This window comes from Saprolegnia parasitica, assembly GCF_000151545.1.
Source record: "Saprolegnia parasitica CBS 223.65 unplaced genomic scaffold supercont2.59, whole genome shotgun sequence".
Classification (NCBI taxonomy): domain Eukaryota; phylum Oomycota; class Saprolegniomycetes; order Saprolegniales; family Saprolegniaceae; genus Saprolegnia; species Saprolegnia parasitica.
Window position 1 is genome coordinate 1 of NW_012156453.1, and position 18,251 is coordinate 18,251.

General features: G+C 59.6%; 4 protein-coding genes across 4 annotated transcripts; 2 read left to right on the forward strand and 2 right to left on the reverse strand.

The window, feature by feature from the left end:
- Positions 1 to 1,152: 1,152 nt before the first annotated feature.
- On the reverse strand, positions 1,153 to 2,480 carry SPRG_10644 (hypothetical protein; the record flags this gene model as incomplete). The annotated part of the gene is made up of 5 exons (XM_012349880.1): positions 1,153 to 1,459; positions 1,508 to 1,701; positions 1,753 to 2,049; positions 2,107 to 2,397; positions 2,469 to 2,480. 5 exons carry the CDS (start codon positions 2,478 to 2,480, stop codon positions 1,201 to 1,203), a joined length of 1,053 nt encoding a protein of 350 aa, XP_012205270.1. The 3' UTR covers positions 1,153 to 1,200.
- A 4,057-nt stretch (positions 2,481 to 6,537) lies between these two features.
- SPRG_10645 (hypothetical protein) lies at positions 6,538 to 10,460 on the forward strand (the record flags this gene model as incomplete). The annotated part of the gene is made up of 16 exons (XM_012349881.1): positions 6,538 to 6,684; positions 6,732 to 6,896; positions 6,953 to 7,343; positions 7,393 to 7,704; positions 7,756 to 7,866; positions 7,915 to 8,199; positions 8,250 to 8,578; positions 8,622 to 8,696; positions 8,750 to 9,064; positions 9,109 to 9,162; positions 9,212 to 9,379; positions 9,429 to 9,598; positions 9,648 to 9,760; positions 9,808 to 10,045; positions 10,095 to 10,205; positions 10,266 to 10,460. 16 exons carry the CDS (start codon positions 6,538 to 6,540, stop codon positions 10,417 to 10,419), a joined length of 3,138 nt encoding a protein of 1,045 aa, XP_012205271.1. The 3' UTR covers positions 10,420 to 10,460.
- Positions 10,461 to 10,837: 377 nt separating this feature from the next.
- Positions 10,838 to 15,021, forward strand: SPRG_10646 (hypothetical protein; the record flags this gene model as incomplete). The annotated part of the gene is made up of 8 exons (XM_012349882.1): positions 10,838 to 11,260; positions 11,311 to 12,697; positions 12,739 to 12,827; positions 12,877 to 12,922; positions 12,973 to 13,894; positions 13,946 to 14,061; positions 14,113 to 14,477; positions 14,527 to 15,021. The coding sequence occupies 8 exons, from the start codon at positions 10,838 to 10,840 to the stop codon at positions 15,019 to 15,021; spliced, it is 3,843 nt and encodes a 1,280-aa protein (XP_012205272.1).
- Positions 15,022 to 15,074: 53 nt separating this feature from the next.
- Positions 15,075 to 17,447, reverse strand: SPRG_10647 (hypothetical protein; the record flags this gene model as incomplete). The annotated part of the gene is made up of 2 exons (XM_012349883.1): positions 15,075 to 15,972; positions 16,870 to 17,447. 2 exons carry the CDS (start codon positions 17,445 to 17,447, stop codon positions 15,075 to 15,077), a joined length of 1,476 nt encoding a protein of 491 aa, XP_012205273.1.
- Between the last annotated feature and the right edge of the window lie 804 nt (positions 17,448 to 18,251).

Here is an 18,251-nt window from a genome sequence, read left to right on the forward strand (position 1 = left end):
ACGCTTCCCACCGCGACGCCAAGCACAACAGTATCGCAACGTCCGACCCTTGCCCAAGGTTGCACCAACGTGAGCGTCGTCGGTGATGCGACCTACTGCATCCCAGGCCCGGTGTGCTCGGGCACTGGCCTCATCCCGGCAGGCTCCAAATGCCCCTTGAAGAACGACGCGGCAATCTCCAACTGTGTGAAGACGCTGAAGAGCTACGTCGATGGCACAAACTGTCGTGCGCCGGTGGACGCCGTGTGCCAGAAGATCCCATCGGGCGTGTGGGGCTGTGTGTACCCGACAGAGCCTGTGCCGACGCCAGCGTCCACCATCCCGAACGCGTACCCAGCGCCAACACCGGCATCATCGGTTCCTACTGGCTACCCAGTCCCGACGCCCGCGTCTACTTTTCTCCGCGCATAGATGTAGTACAATGGAAACAAAAAACATTGTTTATCTTCCCAATCTTGCGCGTTGCAGAGGCCCTATGTGCGCTTGACGACCACGTAGTAACGCATGCACTTTTCAAACATGCACGCCGCGATCAGGTTTGTGCCCCAAAGCGTGCCCGACGCGGAAAATCGCCGCACGTACCGGTAGTGCGTCCTGGGAGTGCCACGTATTAGCATCCCGTTACTATCCGGTATGTGACTCGGCCCTCGCTGCAAGGCCAACCCCTCGGTCTAGCCATTCATCCATCTCGATCGCAATGCTATCCTCATCAGAGACCTGCCTTCAGCGACCAATGCGGCTGTAGTGGCCTCGAGCCATGTGTGGTCGTGAGCGAGATATCGCTGCTACCTGGCGAGCAGCTGAGATGCCAAGGCGTGGTCTCCAGCGACCACTTCAGACCCATCGCACGTTGTGGCACCGAGGATGAGGCCACCACGTAGGCACATGATAGCATTGCGATCGTGTTGCGTGTGAGCCACACATGGCTCGAGGCCACTACAGCCGCATTGGTCGCTGAAGGCAGGTCTCTGATGAGTCATCGGACGCCTGCCGCGAAGAGATCGTCCGACCTCGTTGCGTCGTGACGCCGCTGAAGACGCTTCCGCGTTGACAGCTGCTCGACACATGCCTTGTTCGCGCACAGCGTACCACTCACATGTGGTCACTTCGATAAAACTTGTCGTTGACCCTCAACTCTTCTCAAGGTCCAATGCATTAAAGCGCTCCCGTGTAATCGAATGCTTATCAGTGTCCAAGCTGTCATCGGTCCATGAGGCTACGCGCGTGGACCTTAAGGAGCGCGTTAAAGTACGCCGTGTCGGCCTCGAACGACTGGGCAAAGCGCATCTGTGCTTCGTGCTGCATGCAGCGAAGTCGGTTCGCGGGGTCGACGCAGGCGGCGGCGGCGGGTGACACGGCCTCCATGCGAATGTACTCGCCGCTTGGTGTGCGAAGGCCGGTGGCGAAAAATCCCTCTTTGACGACGGTCACGTTCTCACCCACCGACTCGGCGACCGTCCTAAGCACGACATTAGCCTCGTCGTACGCCATCGACAGATACTAATACCATTCCGTCCAGCCACAGACAAGGTCGTCGGCAGGGAGCGCCTCGTCGTCGGTGATGCAGTGTCGGAACGAGACGTACCGGCGTCCATCAAAGTAATGGCGCTGGAGGACGTTCTGGATGAACGGCAAATGCACCGTGAGCCCGTACGGCGAGAGGTACCGCGTGTAGAGCACATTGTCCGTCTCGGTGAGGCACTAATATAAAAGACGATTCAAACAAGTCACGCAACACGAATAGGATCGAACCCGCGCCTCCAAGTAGGGTGGAAAGTCCTTGGCGAATTGCTCGAGGCACGCCGCCGTTGCGCTCACGTCGGCGTGCACATAGCGGACCGAGCAGCCCTGGATGCGATACGTGTCGTCGAGCTGGCTCACGGTCGTGCACTGGTAGTTGTCGCGCGTGAACGGCAAACCGGACGCCGCCATGAGCCCGTCAATGTTGTGGAACAAGCGGTGCGTGATCCACTCCATGGCCTCAAGACGCGTCGCGGGGTCCGTCGGGAGGCTCGCGTCTTGCCACGTCAGGCGCGGCGACGGGTGGCCCTAGTATGATAGTAGTTGTACAGTGTAGGCTCGCACCCAGAGAAGAGATGAACGTACGTGCACGTGGCTCGTGCGCGTGACCCATGTGTGCATGGCCTTCTGGAACGCGTCGTTCCTTTGCACGTGTCGGCGCAGCGAGGCGTTGGCTGTGCACACGGCGCGGAGATCAGCGCCAAGCGCACCGGCGACCTCGCGCCACGCTAGCATCGTCGCGGGCGGCTGGCTGGATCGTCGCGCGAGCTCGAGCTGCTCAAGCTGCGCGGTGAGCTGCACGACGCGGTCGCGGAGGTACTGGAGCCCGGCGGCGTCGAGCTTGCGGTACTCGCGCCGCCGGCGGAGGCGGTTCGCCTTGGGTTTCGTCGTCCATACCCGGTTTAGCGATTGCCGCCGGCGTCTCGAAGCAAGACAGCGTGTGCCACATCCGCAAGCATGTCCCAGTGCGAGCGCCTCTCGCTGCGCTCCGTGTCGCGTGCGCCTTGGTCCAAGGAGTCGGAGGCCATTGGATCGTATGGTAGCCACTGCCCGGTCTCTATGAGTCATACGAGTGGGCTGATTGGCTGTCGCGGCAGAATTCCACGGAATCTTCTCCCGCGCACGCCGCTGGATCTACGGTGCAATCAACGTGGCGACTAGCGGCAAGGTGGCGCGAAACACAGAGACGACGCGCTCGTGAGTTCGTGGTGTGCCAGCGCTGGCTACCGAGCGTACGAAATGCAACCCACTGTGAGCAACTTCTGGATGGCCGGCCATGTCACGCGCAGCGGATGGCTGGCGACACCAGACATCACGCCCTTGACCAGTGGACCCACATGGTCACGCTGCAGCTGGCTCTGCATGGACAGAAACCGACGCGACACCACCGAGGACGTGGCAGGAATAAAGGTTGGCGCTACGGAGCAATCGAATGACGCAGAACGCGCTGTACTGTGTACAGGGTAGGCGACCTCCCATATGATGGCTCGCATATACCCGGTATATGCCTCACCAACGCAAGGGTGAATAACCCTTGACCGTCGCTTGCAGTGAATACACAACCGTCTCGTTGCCAGACAAGCATGTCGCGATGGACACGACGTCGCAAGACATTGTCTTTCGTTGAATGATCCGACTTGGCTGTGAAATAATGTTTTGTAATGCGTCGAGTGTACACCAGCGCGCCACGTCAGAGTTACACCCGAGGGCCTTGTCAAGGCAAGACCGTCAAGGTGCGCGCTGCAAGCGGGTACGATGAAGATGGTTTCCTCTCCGGCTCTTCTCGCGCGTCCTGCAATCATCAAACCGTGCACACTGCGCCGTCCATGCGATAGAAAAAACAACCATTCGTGTCCATTCTACTACAGAAGAGACGCGCCACGTTGGTGGTGCGCTTCAACGAGCCGGTGGGCGACGAAGCTCCTCGTCATGGCAGTATACCTAAAGTGGCGGACACTGTCAGGCACGCGGACGACGATACCGTCATAGTCTTGACACGACAACGAGATCTTATTGGTTCGACGACTGGCTTTTCGATCGCCGAGCCCGCGCGTTGGCCAACAAAAGTACAGGTCGTGCGAGCCAAGTGGAAGGTGACGTGGCGGTTACGTTGCACCGAGGAGCAAAGTGCACTTTGCCGTTTCGTCGTGTGGGCACCATGGTTGCAGCCTGTAAACGCTTGTGCAATCGGAGTATTTTTCAAAAGTTCCGTGATTTCGGAACATATTTACAAAAGTTCCGTGATTTTGGGCAATATTTACAAGAGTTCCGTGATGGCTCTGATTGGCTAAAAATACCCTGAATAGGAGGTTCTGATTGGTCAATGGGAACAATTTCCAGAAGTGGCCGCTAGGCAAAAATACACAGAAATAGTGTGAAACCCCGAGGAGGACCGATATAGCCTGACCGACAACGGTAGAAAATAGTGTGAGACACGTCATGGGATCACGAAACCGACTGTGGACGAGCGACGCCGCCGTTTCCTTCATGTAGCCACAATGTGAATGTGGACCATGTACTCGCTGGGCGTCACAATAACAATAAAGCTTGTACTTCCCTCTATTGCGTCGAGTTTAAAATGTTTTGAAGACGTCCTGCACCAAGCTCAAAGCCGTCTTCGTCGACGTCGCGAAGGTCATCTTCGTCGTCGCTCTCGAGCTCCTCGTCGCGTGCATGTACGAGATATGAAATATGAATGCGATCGCACGTCCCGGGCACGTCGGGTCGGAAATAACTTCTGCGCGATGGGGTCGCGGGTACAAACTTCCTTGACTACTTGCGGCATGTCGCTGCGTTATGGCCTTCGCCGCCACAAGAGCTGCACTTGTACGGTGCCGATCTTGCCGACAGGCGGTGCTTGTACACCTTCTTCGCCTTGCCGGACTCGCCCGAGCTCGTGATGCGGTTGACTCGCGTTCTCCTGCACGCACAATGACCTTGGGAGGCAGGACGTCTTCGGGCTCGCGGTCGGCGTAGAGTAGGAGGCGATACGAGACTGCCATCACCGCCCGCTTGTAGTTGTTAAAACTGTAAATCTCGTGGAAGCACTCCGTGATGCGTTGGAGGCATTTGGCGTGTTGCAGTGCACGGATAAGGTGCTTGCAAGGCATCTGCATCTGCTCCCGATACGAACACGAGCACTTCAACTTCTTGACGTCTACCTCGCGCATGGCGGCGGAGTGGGATCCGCGGTGCACGTGCAGCAACGTCCCGGACGACTCCTTGAAATGAGAGTCATTCGCCAGCGCGTGAGACATCGCGTACTCGGCACACGCAAACTTTATGAGCGTCGGGGCATTCAAGCCCTCGCCCGGCGTCACCCGCTCCACCTCGTGCCGTCCGTCGGGTCGCAGCTATCTGCATGACCTCGGCCATTATCAAGAACTAAGCGGCAAACGGAAGGTTAAAACGAGGACGTTGTGTATGGTTGTGTATATCTAGCGAGAGAGAGAGTCAGTGATCCATCCATCAAGGAGATGGTTGCTTGCCGTAGACTTGAGTTCATGGGTGCATATCATGGGTGCATATCTTACTTGAACGATCGCGATACTTGCTCTACCGCATTGGCTCTACCGGGTGCTGTGCGCGCAAAATAACTGGCAGCAGCAACACTCTGGCAACATAAGCGCAGCCTACCGCACATTCGCCTTGGGCCCTATACGTGCTTATCGCATCACCCTTGGTGACCTTGTAGGCAATGACGTGCCATGTACAAGGTGTCGAACTGATGCAGATGTAGGCAACGTTGTCGCCGTGGGTCTTCAATTTGCCGATGGTCATACCTATGTAGTGTGAGGTATTAGAACAGAGTGACTTGCATAGGACGCGTTTTGGTGTAGTACCTCTCTTGGCGACGTTAATCAAGAAATGCTGGTTGTCCACGTCGTTGGTCACTTGGACGTCTTCAATCCATTTTAAACTCGACGCAATATAGGGAAGTGCAGTTACACTCGGCGTTGGGGGATGGCAAAGTGTATTGCGTCGCTCGGGTGGCGAGGTGGGTTAGCTTGAAGAACTATCCTAAAATGAAAGCTATCTACTCTATCTGGTCCTACTTGGTTCCTTCGGTGCACGCTCGGCTTGGCGTGGTCGCGCCGGTCGCCTGCCTTGTTCTGGTTGGTGCGTTGTTCTTGGTGGTCGTCTTGATGGTCGTCCGTGCGACGATGTCGGCCTGGGCCTGTTGTGTTTTCTTGACCGCCCGCGTGTAACGGCCGGTTGCCGCTGCGCGAGCTCCGCTGCAGCCTTGCAAGCTTTATTTGTTATTGTGACGCCCAGCGAGTACATGGTCCACATTCACATTGTGGCTACATGAAGGAAACGGCGGCGTCGCTCGTCCACAGTCGGTTTCGTGATCCCATGACGTGTCTCACACTATTTTCTACCGTTGTCGGTCAGGCTATATCGGTCCTCCTCGGGGTTTCACACTATTTCTGTGTATTTTTGCCTAGCGGCCACTTCTGGAAATTGTTCCCATTGACCAATCAGAACCTCCTATTCAGGGTATTTTTAGCCAATCAGAGCCATCACGGAACTCTTGTAAATATTGCCCAAAATCACGGAACTTTTGTAAATATGTTCCGAAATCACGGAAGTTTTGAAAAATACTCGTGCAATCGGTTCAACCTAGCCTGTGCACGCACTGTACGTGTGTAGATGCAATAGTGTACTGTAATAGTTGAAGGGTATATGTACTCGTACAGTATCCTGGCCTCGTGAAGCTCATGGAGTACCTACCCCCGTGCACGATGGAGCCGCGACGGTCCGAGCGACAGTGCATGTGAAGCCATGGACGTGGTTGCAGCACCAACCAACGTCGCAACGGCACGGATGCGATGAAACGCATGCAAAGCTTTCGCGTCTGAGAAGGCCATGGCGTGTGTGCTGTCCACATGTCTGTCTTGTTGTCTCTCGGCTTTGTTGCCTGCGCTGTCGTCGACTCTAAATAGGACACTGCCGAATTCAACCCAATTCAGGACTAATCCTACACGATTTGCTGCTCATATTTTGTTGGTGAAGATGCTGCATGCGTTCGATGCGTCCAAGCGCGAGTCGCTCCAGAAGCTCCAAGATGCGATCGACAAGTCGCCCAAGGGCAGCATCGATGCGCCGATCGTCGACATGATTGAAGCCGTGAACGGCCACCCCAACTACGTACGCTACCTCGTACGGCCATAGCGTGCGCTCACAAGCTCGCTTGTCTAGGTCACGAGCAGCAGTTGCTCGGGCCGCATCGCTGCTTTTGCGGCGTCGCCGAAGACGGCGCCGACCACTTGATTACGAAAGGCGGCAAGTGGCTCGTGAGCTCGCACGCGCCTGTCTCGTACGACGAGCTGCACGCGGCCGTGCTCGCGGACCCGTCCCAGCTCAATGGCATGGTACGCCATGATCTCGACGTCAAACTGTCCTCCGACCTTGCTTCTTTCTTGTGCAGGTCATCTTCAAGCACGAGCCGTTCATTATGCACGTGCAATGCCGCGACGAAGAGGCGGCCAAAGCCATGCTCCAGTGCGGTCTCGCCTGCGGCTTTCGCGAGTCGGGCGTCGTCCTTGGCAACAAGCGAACGATGGTCGCGATCCGAACGACAGCCAACTCGATGGAAATCCCGATTGCGCTCAACGGGAAGCTCATGGTCGACGACGAGTACCTGCGCTGGATCCTTGCGATCGCCAACGAAAAGTTCAAGGCCAACGTTTGCAAGACCCAGCGCTTCATGGCCGAGCTCTCGACGTCGCTCTTTGCACCGCCGCGCACGCAACTTGTGGCGATTTCTGCAACGCGCGCTGCGATCGAGGTGCCCCGCGCCGGCCACACGAGCGTCCTCCGTACGCACACTCGACTCTCTCTTTCCACACACTCACACCGCGAGGCTAGACAAGGGCCGCGTCTACTTGCTTGGCGGCCAAGGGGCCACAGCCACAGGCACCTCGCGTTTGAGCGACGTTGTTGTTATCGACGCCGCCACCAAGGCCATTCTGCAGACGTGCGATGTCGCGCCCATGACAGCGCGCATGCACCACTCGGCTGTGGTCCACAACGGCGCCATGCTCGTCTTTGGCGGCCGCGCCAGCCCCGCAAAGGCGCTCAACGAGCTCTGCTCGCTCAACCTCACGACGCTCGAGTGCACAACTGTCGCGGCAACGGGCGCCGTCCCATCGCCACGCTACGGCCACGCTGCTGTCCTCGGTGCGTCGCTTCGGCTTCATGGCCTCGTTCGTAATTCATGGCTCCTCCTAGTCGGCAATCGCATGGTTGTTCTTGGCGGACGTGATGCCACGGGTGTCCTCCATGACGTGTTTGTGCTGGACCTTGGTGTGACGCCGCCGGCGTGGCAAGCGCGTCGGTCCGGTACACTCTTCTCTACCGCAGGAATATGCATGCTCTAACGATACGTAGGACCAAGTATGTTTCAACACGCGGCTGTGGCCGTCGGTCAGCAGGTCTACTGCTTTGGGGGCCGCGCGACGCCGGATGCGCTGGATGAGATACCGCTCCAGACCCTCCACGTGTACGATATCATCGACGATACGTGGCGCACCCAAGCCACGACGGGCAAGGTGCTGCCGTGCGCGCGGGCCAGTCTCCAGGCGGTCAACGTCCAGGACCAGCACATTGTGCTCACAGGCGGGTCGTCGTCGCTCATGACGTGTCAGCGGGACGTCTTCTCGCTCCACCTCGACCGTAATGGCTCGTTTCAAAAGAGAAGATCGATGCGACAAAGGACGATGTAGGCATGAGCTGGCGCCAACACGAGCCGCTCGACGACGGTGCGGTGTTGAGCAGCCACAGCATGGTCTACGACGAGACGACCGCGTCTTGCCTGGTCACGGGTGGTAGCTGCCAGTGTTTTGGGTTTGGAAGCGTCTACAGCCCCGTTTACGTCTTGGACCTTGAGCTCCAGGTGCATGTCGAGGCCAGTACGACGAATGCCAGTAGTGCGACCACAGCGCCTGCGTCCAAGACGCTCGTCATCGTCGTCGAGAAGGCACTTGTCAAGACTGTCAAGACACGCCTCGAAGCGCTCTCGCTGTACGACAAGAGTCGCCGCATCACACCCGTGGTAGCTCCTCCACCAGAGTTCATCGCATGAGTGTCCTTGCTAGGTCAACGGCCCTGTCGACGGCGCGTGCATGGTGCCCGTTTACGATGCGATCCAGCACCTTGGTCCGGACGACGAGGTTGTCAACGTGTCGGCCACGTCGTTTGCGTCTCATAGATCGACGGGGCGTAGATTTTGGACAAGCACTTGGCATATGTCGTGCCCGAGGCCGCTGCGGCCAATTGCGTCATCCCAATCACCAACGCCGCACCTATCCGGGTCAAGAAGACGCCGACTGCGCCGTCGGACGCCAAGCCGACTGCGACGCCGTCCAAGAAGAAGAACAAGCACAAGAAAGCGGCGGCGGCACCGAGCACAGACGTCCCGGTGGCAGTTGTTGCGGCAGAGGCCCACGGTGTGCTCGTGCTTAAAGACCACGTCAAGGCGATCAAGACGCAACTCGAAGCGCTTTGTCTCTACGACAAGAGCCGCCGCATCCACCCTTCGGTACGATCGCGTCACTGCGTTGATACCATCTTCACATGATGTAGAATGAGGATCCCAACGTGTTTGTGGTCCCCGTCGTGGTTGCCGAGCTGCCGTCGGTACTTTGACGCCCATTGACAACCTCGCTTGTACTCGAAAAACCTGTAGAGCTTGGCGCACTTGCCAGTAGTCGTCGACGCTGAGAAGGCGCGTAAACCTGTGCTCAACCCCAACGTCCTCATCCACAGCCTACTGCAAGCGCACGCGGCGGCCCACGGCCTTGGCGCGGCGCCGGCCAAGTTTGAGTTCATCGCCGACATCCTCGTCTTGCCTAAGGTCGGTCGTTTTGACGATATGGACAGTGGCTCACGTTATTGGCGTTTAGAACACATGTATGGAGCCTGCGTGGACAGACCAAACGCTTTGGCTCGCTGTCGCCGACGCAGTGCCGACGATCCGCCGTGTCGCGCGCAATGCCGACATCGACCCGAACGACCGCCGCCAGAGCCGCGTGTCACTGCTCTTTGTCCACCCGGCGTTGGCGCCATCGCCCAAGTACTTCCCTTGTCTCTCGTGCGCGATGGTCTCAGCGGACGGCGAGTAGCGGCCAAGGCTGGGTCGAGGTGCGCGAGAACGGACTCACGTACGGCTGGGACATTGAAAAGGTCATGTTCTCGTCCGGCAACGTCACCGAGAAGGCGCGCATGGCCCGCATCGGTATGACATTCTCGTCTTCGTCCTCTTGATGAAGAAGGCGCATGTAGGCTGTGCGAACGAGGTGATTGTCGACTTGTATGCGGGCATTGGCTACTACGTCGTGCCTTTTCTGGTGCACGGCAAGGCCGCGTACGTCCACGCGCTCGAGTGGAACCCGGACTCGGTCGCGTGCCTCAAGCACAACCTCGCACGCAACGGCGTGAGCGACCGCTGCTCCGTCTACTTGGGCGACAACCGGTTGACGGGCCCGACCCTCGGCGCGATTGCCGATCGCGTCAACCTCGGGTACATACAGACTTCTTCGTGTTGTCGGTGCTCATGCGGCGACTATTAGTCTCTTGCCGTCGAGCGAGCTCGGGTGGCCTGTCGCCGTCCAGGTGCTCAAGGCCGGCGGCGGCATGCTGCACGTCCATGAAAACGTCGCCGTCGATCACATGGACGCGTGGTATGATGATGATGATGATCTCGCCATGGCGACGATGACCTCATCCACCACAACACGTAGGAAGCAGCATGTGCTCACGTCCATCGAATCGCTCGCTGCCGCCATCGGCAAGCACTGGACCGTCGAGCTCCTGCACTTTGAGCGCGTCAAGTCGTATGCGCCCAAGGTCTTTCACATCGTGGCCGACATTCGGTGCGCCACTCCGAGTCTCTAGTCGATCGCTTCGCAACCCTAACCTCGCTATTTTGTTGCGATCACATGACAATGCACATCGTTGCTTTCTATCCATGGCTCTTGCAAAGGTGCAGTGGCCGCTAGGAGGTCCCATCGCAAGGCAACAGTATACACTGCGCATGGCGCCAGTTGGCGGCGTATCCGCGCAGTGGCATTCCTCCCTCGCACATGGGTGGAACTCCAAGGAGGGTCGACGGCCATGCGCCTCCAGCGTCGTGAATCTGTTTCAGCCAGTTTAGTCATAGCCGAAGTCTCAAGGGACTTTAGATCATTCCCTTGCAGGCGTCGATGAAAGTCGCGGAAGTGGCGTCGGTCGACGGACAAGTCCAAACTGCGTGTTTTTAGCCAGCACCGGCGACTGGTTTCTAAATCCGCGGATCCGGTCAACTGTCCCCGCCATGTTTGCGTCGCGGAAGAGCTCGGAGGACGGGCCGCGCATGGGCCCCGAGCGCGACGCCGACTCTCTAGGTGACGGTGAGCCCGACGTCCTGCGCAAGGCGATCGCGTCGCCGATCGACGATGAGGCGGTCGTCGCGCACGTCGCGACCCTCGTGCAGCTCTGCCAGCTCCGGCACCAAGCACACGACGCGCGCGGCGACCCGCTTGGCCTGAGCCTCGGCGCCGTGCGACACAAGGACGATCGGACGTATCTCAAGCACGTCGCCGAGATCCTCGCCGACCTGCGCCGCGTCCGCGTCGACGGCGCATCGCTCGTGGCCATGTGGGAATGCGTGCAGGACCTTCTCGGCCACCGGTCCGGAGACGCCCGCGCGCTCGCATTCGACTTTATCGACACGTGCTTGGACTTGCACGCTGACCGGGTACGATCTTGGATCTTCTACGGTGCACGATGCAGCGACGCGTTTTGTAGGCGCCCATGGCGCTGCGCACGTCGATCTTTCGCGCGCTGCTGCAAGGCCACGGCGACTACATCCGGCGGCAAAAGAGTTTGCGCCGCGTGCTACAGGACGGTCGGCTCGTCGGTCCGTTCGCGGCCGACCTCGGGCCGTACCTTCTCCAGCTGCTCCGCGAGTCGGACGCGCAGAAGGATCTCCTCTCGCTTCTCCACTGCATTGTCCGGCGCTCGCCGCACGCGCTCTCGCTCGATGTCATCACTGAGTTTGCCGTAACGCTGGCCGCGCAGTCGGACGTGGCCTGGACGCGCGGGGACACGGAGGTTGGCGAGCGCTTCCTCATGTTTGCGTCCAAGCTCGTGGCCCACAAGCTCGACCGCGCCGCGTCGGCGCCCGCGTGTCTCCAAACGATATGCGGCCTCGCCAATAGTCTGGCCGATCTCACATGGGGTGTCATCAAGAAGCTGCTCTTGGGCCCAAGCCGCCATCACACGCTCCATGGGCTCCTCGACCTCTTGGAGACGAAGGCCACGTCGCCGTACGTACAGCGCGGTGCCATCTACTTTCTCGCCATGTCGTGCTGGGGCTGGAAGCGCATCACTGAGCTCGAGTTTGGCTGGGCGACGATCCTGCACAGCCATCGGCGCGCCCTCGAGTCCCACCACGTCGTCGTTGTCCAAGAAGTGGTGGTCTCGCTCCTGCGACTCGTCAAGAAGTACGGCGACCAGCTCTTGGTCGAGTGGCGCATCATCTTTGACTGCTTGTACGCGCTCCAGCCATGGGTTCTCTCGGCCGATCGTCCGATGGAGATTCGAACCAACCTCCTCGAGACACTCGTGCTCATTGACAAGCTCGTCGACGCGCACCAGTTTCAAGGCGACATCGATGCCTTCTTGGACGTGGCGCAAGTGTACCTCACCCAGTGCCCCGAATCCCTCCTCTTGCGGCTCGTGGCCCATCGCGGCGCCGCGTGCCACCCCGTGACGCACCCGCAGTGGTCAAGTCACCTCGCCGACGTCTTGGCCCACTTTTACCATGCCATGTCGGTGCCGTCGCCCGTGCGCCTCGCGGCGTTGCATGTGCTTTTCGACACGCTGGATGCGAGTCGGTTCCTCTGCGAAGACCGCGTGCTCGAGGAGTTTCTCTTGCCCGCACTCGAGTGCGTGTACGACGACCCGAGCCCCGACGTGCGCCGGTCGGGGCTTGACCAACTCGCCCGCGTCGCCGAGCACGTCGAGACGACCAAATTCCATGCGCTCGTCGACATTCTACACAATGCAGTCGTCGCCTCCAAGTCGACCGACGCCCAAGAGATTGGTGTGAGCGCGATCGTCAGGCTCTTTGAGATGTGCTTCTTGCACGCGCCGCCGGTCCGCGCCGTGCGCACGTACGAGCTACTGACAGGTAGACAAGATTTCTTGTCCCTTTCAAGCACACGTGTTTAGGGTACTGTGCGACGCACCGGCATGTGGCCGTGCGCCGGATCGCTGTCGAGTGCCTCTTGCGTCTCTCGACAGCCAACGCGTCGTATCAGGTACGGATCGATGCCTTTTCTGGTCGTTCGGCATCTCAAGCCTGTTTAGATGCAACTGGTGCTGCCCAACGAACCAAAATCTCACGGCTCTTGGTGTCGTCGCGGAGCGCCGTCTCGCACGGATTGCACATGGCGTGTGTGCCAGTGGCCAAGGCCGTCGTCGCGCTGCTGAGCCTCGCGAGCACGGAAACACACACGGACGTGCTCGAGCTTGCCATCGCGGCGCTCCGCAAAATGCTTGAGAACCGGTTCGTGCTCCGCGACGTGAACCTGAGCGACATGGCGCTCAAGCTCGTGTCGTGCGTCGAGTGCCGTGCGTTTGGTCGCGCTGCGATCGCGCACGGACTCGCTGCCGACGTGAGTCCGAGCGCATGGCGGTGCGCAGCGGCCACGTACCTCGATCGCGGCTTTGAGCTCCTCCTGCTCTTTGGCAGCACGGACGCCCAGCTCAATGCGGCGGCCCAGCGCCGACTCTTTCTGACGTTTGTGCACGGCCTCGACCTGCGCCCGTCCGTGGCAGCCTGGCCGGCTCATGGCGTCGCAACGGCGCCGGATGTGGCGCTCCAGGCCGCCGAACGGGCGCTGGCGCACACGGTGACATCGGGCCTCGGGACGCTCTTGCTCTTGATGCCGGACGACGTCGAGAGCGTGCTTCCCGCCATCGTCGATGCGCTCGTCCAACGCACGTGCACGACCGACGGCGGCAGCTGGGTCCCGGACCTTGTGTGCATGGGGCTCGAGCTGCTTCTCAACCTGTTTCGAGCCAACCGGGCGGCGGCACTCCCCGAGGTGCAATCGCATGCCATTTTGCTCTTTGCGCTGCGGGGACTGCACTTGCCGAGCGCACCCAAGCGTATCGTGTACAGCGCGTACATGGTGCTCGCGCACTGCTTTGCCTGCGCGCCCGTGGCGCTCCGGGGCGCTTTGGCCCACGCCGCGGGGCCGTTGCTATCGGGTCCGGACGCGCACGTGCTGGACGAAGTCGCAATGGACTACATCAAGTCGATTGCCTTTGCACCGGCAAAGCCCGAGCCCCCGAGCCGCCTCTTGCCCGCGCCCCGCCAAGTGTGCGTCCTTGCCTCCTGCCATAGTAGCTCATGCATCCTTACCGATAATAGGTCCTGGAGCTTTCAAAACACGATCGTGACGGTCCGCACCGGACTTGGAATCACGCAGGTCGTTGTCCGACGCGCGACCGGTACCCAGCGCTACCGCCTCGACACGTCGCCCATGGGTATGTGGTCCACACCGTCACTAGATTAGGATGTTTATCCTATTTGGTTAGAGGAGGCGCATCCGCTCCATATTATGAGTCACCTCTTTGACATCAATCCGCTCGTCCAGCACCAGCTCAGCGGTCTGGACGAGCTCATCGACGGCGACGGGCTCACGCGGGCACTGAGCGTCCTGGACCTCTCGCCACCCTACGAAACCCACAAGATTGGCGTCCTTTACATCGCCCGCGGGAAGGCCAACGAGAAGGACGTGCTTTCGGTCGTTGGCGGTAGCCCGCGCTACGTGTCGTTCCTGCGCGGCCTCGGTCGCATCGTCCGCATGGATGCGATCGACGGCTACAACGGTGGCCTCGACACATCGCCCAGCAGCAGCGACGGCGCCTATGGTCTCGTCTACCGCGATTCGTGCATGCAGGTCTGTCGCCAATCATGGTCCTGTATGCATTGTCTCATGGAAGGGGTAGGTTGTCTTCCACGTCCCCACCATGATGCACGGGCCACTCTCCGAGCCCATCGTCGATGTAGCATCACCACCATCGTCGTCCTGGAGCCGCGAGGACAGTGACGGACGCCGGCACAGCAAGAAGCGTCACCTTGGCAACGACTTCGTGCACATTGTGTATGTCGACGACGTGCTCAGCAACGACGTGTCGGACGAGCCGGTCGTGTCCGGGCACTTTACGGACGTCCGTATCGTCGTCCAGCCGCTCGACGAGCGACCGTCTTTCTACCGCGTCCGCGTCCTCTGCAAGCAAGACGGCCTTGTGTTTGGTCCGCTGAGCGGGACCCAGATCGTGCCGGCGGTGTGCGTGGCCGAGGCCGTCCGGCTCACGGCGCTGAACGCGAGCTTGGCCTGCCGCGCGATACACCACGACCGCATCGAGTTTGTGCTCAACGCAGAAGACCGCCTCAAGCAGATCAAGCTCATTGACCAGCGCTGGAAGGTGCGGGCGTCATAGGACGGACACGCGGATCCAAGGGTAGTAGAAATTGATTGTTGTCGTCGTCCTTTTTAATACTGTTGCGGCGGCGGCGGTGGCATGCTGTACATGGGCGGTGGCTGCTGGTACATCATGCTCGTCGGCACGGGCGGCGGCTGCTGGTACATCATGCCGGCGGGCGGCGGCGGCGGTTGCTGGTACATGGTGTGGCCCATCTGCGGGTGCATCTGCGGGTGCATCATGGTCGGCGCGGCGGGCACAGCCGGCGTTGCAAATGCAAACCGCGTGTGGGGCTTGATCTTGCTTGGGTTGTTGGACGCGAGGAGGCGCTCGGCCTGCGACCCATGGCGCTCGCTCTGGCTGCCCTTCTTGTACGCGTACTGGACGACGATCTGCCGGTTGCAGAGGTACTGGCCGTTCATGCACTCGATCGCGAGATCCGCGGCTTCGAACGAGTCGTAGGCGACAAAGCCAAAGCCCTTGGACTGCTTCGTGTCGACGTCGCGCATGACCTTGGGCGTCTCGATGATCCCGCCAAAGACCGAGAAGGTGTCGTAGAGGAGCTTCTCGTCGACGTCCGGGTCGAGGTTGCCGAGGAAGAGGTTGGCGCCAATGTCCAGCGTCTTCGTGTCCTGCGACGCCTTCTTGACCTTGATGATCTTGTTGAAGAGCTGGATCATGTTCATGACCTTGGTCGCATACTCGGCGTCCTCCTCGGTGCGAAACTCGACAAAGCCAAAGCCGCTGTGCTTGGACGTGACCTTGTCGCGCGGGATGTGCACGTTGACGACGACGCCGACCTGCAGCATGAGCTCCCAGAGCAGCTCCTCGGTCACCTTCTCGTCGAGGTTGCCCACATAGACGGTCGCCTCCTGGTTGCGCTGTTCGATGGCCGCCGACGCAGACATGGCTTTTTGCACCACCCCCCACGACGCCAGCCGTGCTTTCCCAACGTTTTGGTAGGCCCCCCTACCGCAAGATCCAACCTTTGCGATTGGCCATTAATCTGAACGAAGTTGGCGTTGATTGGACGACCACATGTATCATGGCCGACTTTCGAGAAAGTACCGACCGTCGAGCGACCGAGCAACGACGAGGATCGCCGCGTGTACTTGTTATCACTGCCGATGCGATGCAGCAACGCATGGGGGTTTTACGAGGACCTTTGTTCGATGGGCTGGTGGGTTTGTGCTGGTTTTTTACGAGCAACCAGGGACCGGAGCGTCGTCGAGGGATGGCGAGGGTGTGGCGACGCCTTGTCGGATTCGTTATCGGATGTAGAGATACTACACTGCTGCACGAGGAAGCAAAAAGGATGCTCGCTCGAAGCATCCAAAAACGCGCTGTCCGCGCGATCGTGGATGGCAGCCATCTTGAAGGGGACTTGAACCCGCGGTGGCTTGCCCCCGATCCTCCTCTGTGCTTTGAACGTCGTGCAGTGGAGCGGTGATCGCGCGTTGCGCTTCATAAACGTGGACCAGCGCAAATCCACGGCGCCTGCAACCACCCAAGAGGCGACGGCGTCAAGTATTTTATATCTTGTCGTATGACGGTATACCGGTGCCAGAGAGCTGGGGATCCTGCGACGTGCGTGCACCCAATCGTCGCTCGTGCGTCCTCGCCGACATCCCCTGTACTGCCTCTGCAACGCTACTTTCAAGTACTGTACTACAGTGCGAGGATCGGCAGCTTGAGCTACCTCCTCGTACCTCCTTGTACCTACACACTCTACACACGCACCGCCGCCGATCCCGTGCCGAATGCGTTGACCTAAGTTCTGAGTCTTGTAAACCGTGTTGAAGAAGCCAAGAACGGTCGACGACTTGTGTATAAAATATAAATATAAGTGATGGCTGTTGGTACTACTTGATGGGCTTGGGGCGGCGGCCGCCGTGCGCCCAGCAGAGCCCCTTTAATTTGGCGTCCTTTTGGCAGCCGTCTTGCTGGCACTGGCGCTTCCCGCCGTGGAGGTGGCAGAGGCCCCGCATCTTGGCGCCGTTGACACAGCCCTCAAACTTGCAGCGACAGCCACCGCCATGTGTGATGCACTTGCCACGGCTCACTGCTTTGTTGCGGCAGCCTTGGATGATGCACGCGCCGCCGCGGGGCGCGGTCTGGACCGGCGTCGGGCGCTTCATCGGACCTTGGATCAGGCTCTCGAGCGGGTTGGCTCTTGCCATGACACTGCGGTACCACTGAATGTTCTTATCGGACGGACGCACGTGCTCCGGGTGCAAGGTGCAGAGCGGCGGGAGCGCCGGTGCGCGAAAGACGGGTGAAAAGACAGGTTGGTGGTGGTGGTGCTGCTGCTGCTGGTCGTACGACGGGTAGAGGCCTTCGGGGCTCGTGGGCGACGCATTGCCCGAGACGTCCAACGTGTACTTGTTGATAGTGTGCATGGCCGTGCTCTCGGTGGTCGACGTCAAGATGAAGTGGAGGTCCATGGGTGGAGGCGGCGGTCAAAAAGGAAATGGCGTGGGCCCATCAATGATGCAGCAAGCTGCGCCATCACAAGAGTGGCTACTACAGAGTAGGACGACCGACCGCCCTCCTCGGCGCCGTTGGCATCGGCAACACATGGTGCAAGCACCACTCAGGCGAGATGCAACCTGGTCGGCGCGACGCCCTGGTCGGTGGACGATACTGTAAAATGCGATACCCTCTATCATTCGATGCGGTAGTATCATGCTTGTAGGAGCTGCACCCCCACACACTATGGATAACCTTTCGAGAATGCATACTTGCTCCAAACCAATATGCACCTGCCCAGAAAGGCGAGGAGCAGAGTCGGCCCCGCCGAGGACTTGGATTGGGCACCGAGTCGGCGGGCGTACGAGTATGCAATGCCACGATGTCCCACGCAAGAGCCTGTTGGAGCTTGCACATCTGCTACTCGCGTTCTAGCGCCGACATCTGCTGGACCGCTTCTCCTGCCTCGATATGAATGTGCGTGGCAATCTGGTTATTCCTGCGGCGGATGGGTTCTCGACGGCGTTGCTTGCTTGGATGGCACTGGAAAAACATCCTCCTTGGCGCAGGATGGTCCGCAGCTGCATCGCCCGAGTAGCTACGCAAGTGCAAACAGACGTGTGCTCATACACACTGATTTTATCCAGGACGGGACAGATTGCCGTGTCATTAAACCCAGCTGGCAGTGTCGTAAGCGCGGCGAATCTTGAAGCGTGAGTACGAAGGGCCATCGCGTCTGGTTCTCGCCCATACTTTGCACTAGTGTGGCGATCCGAGGG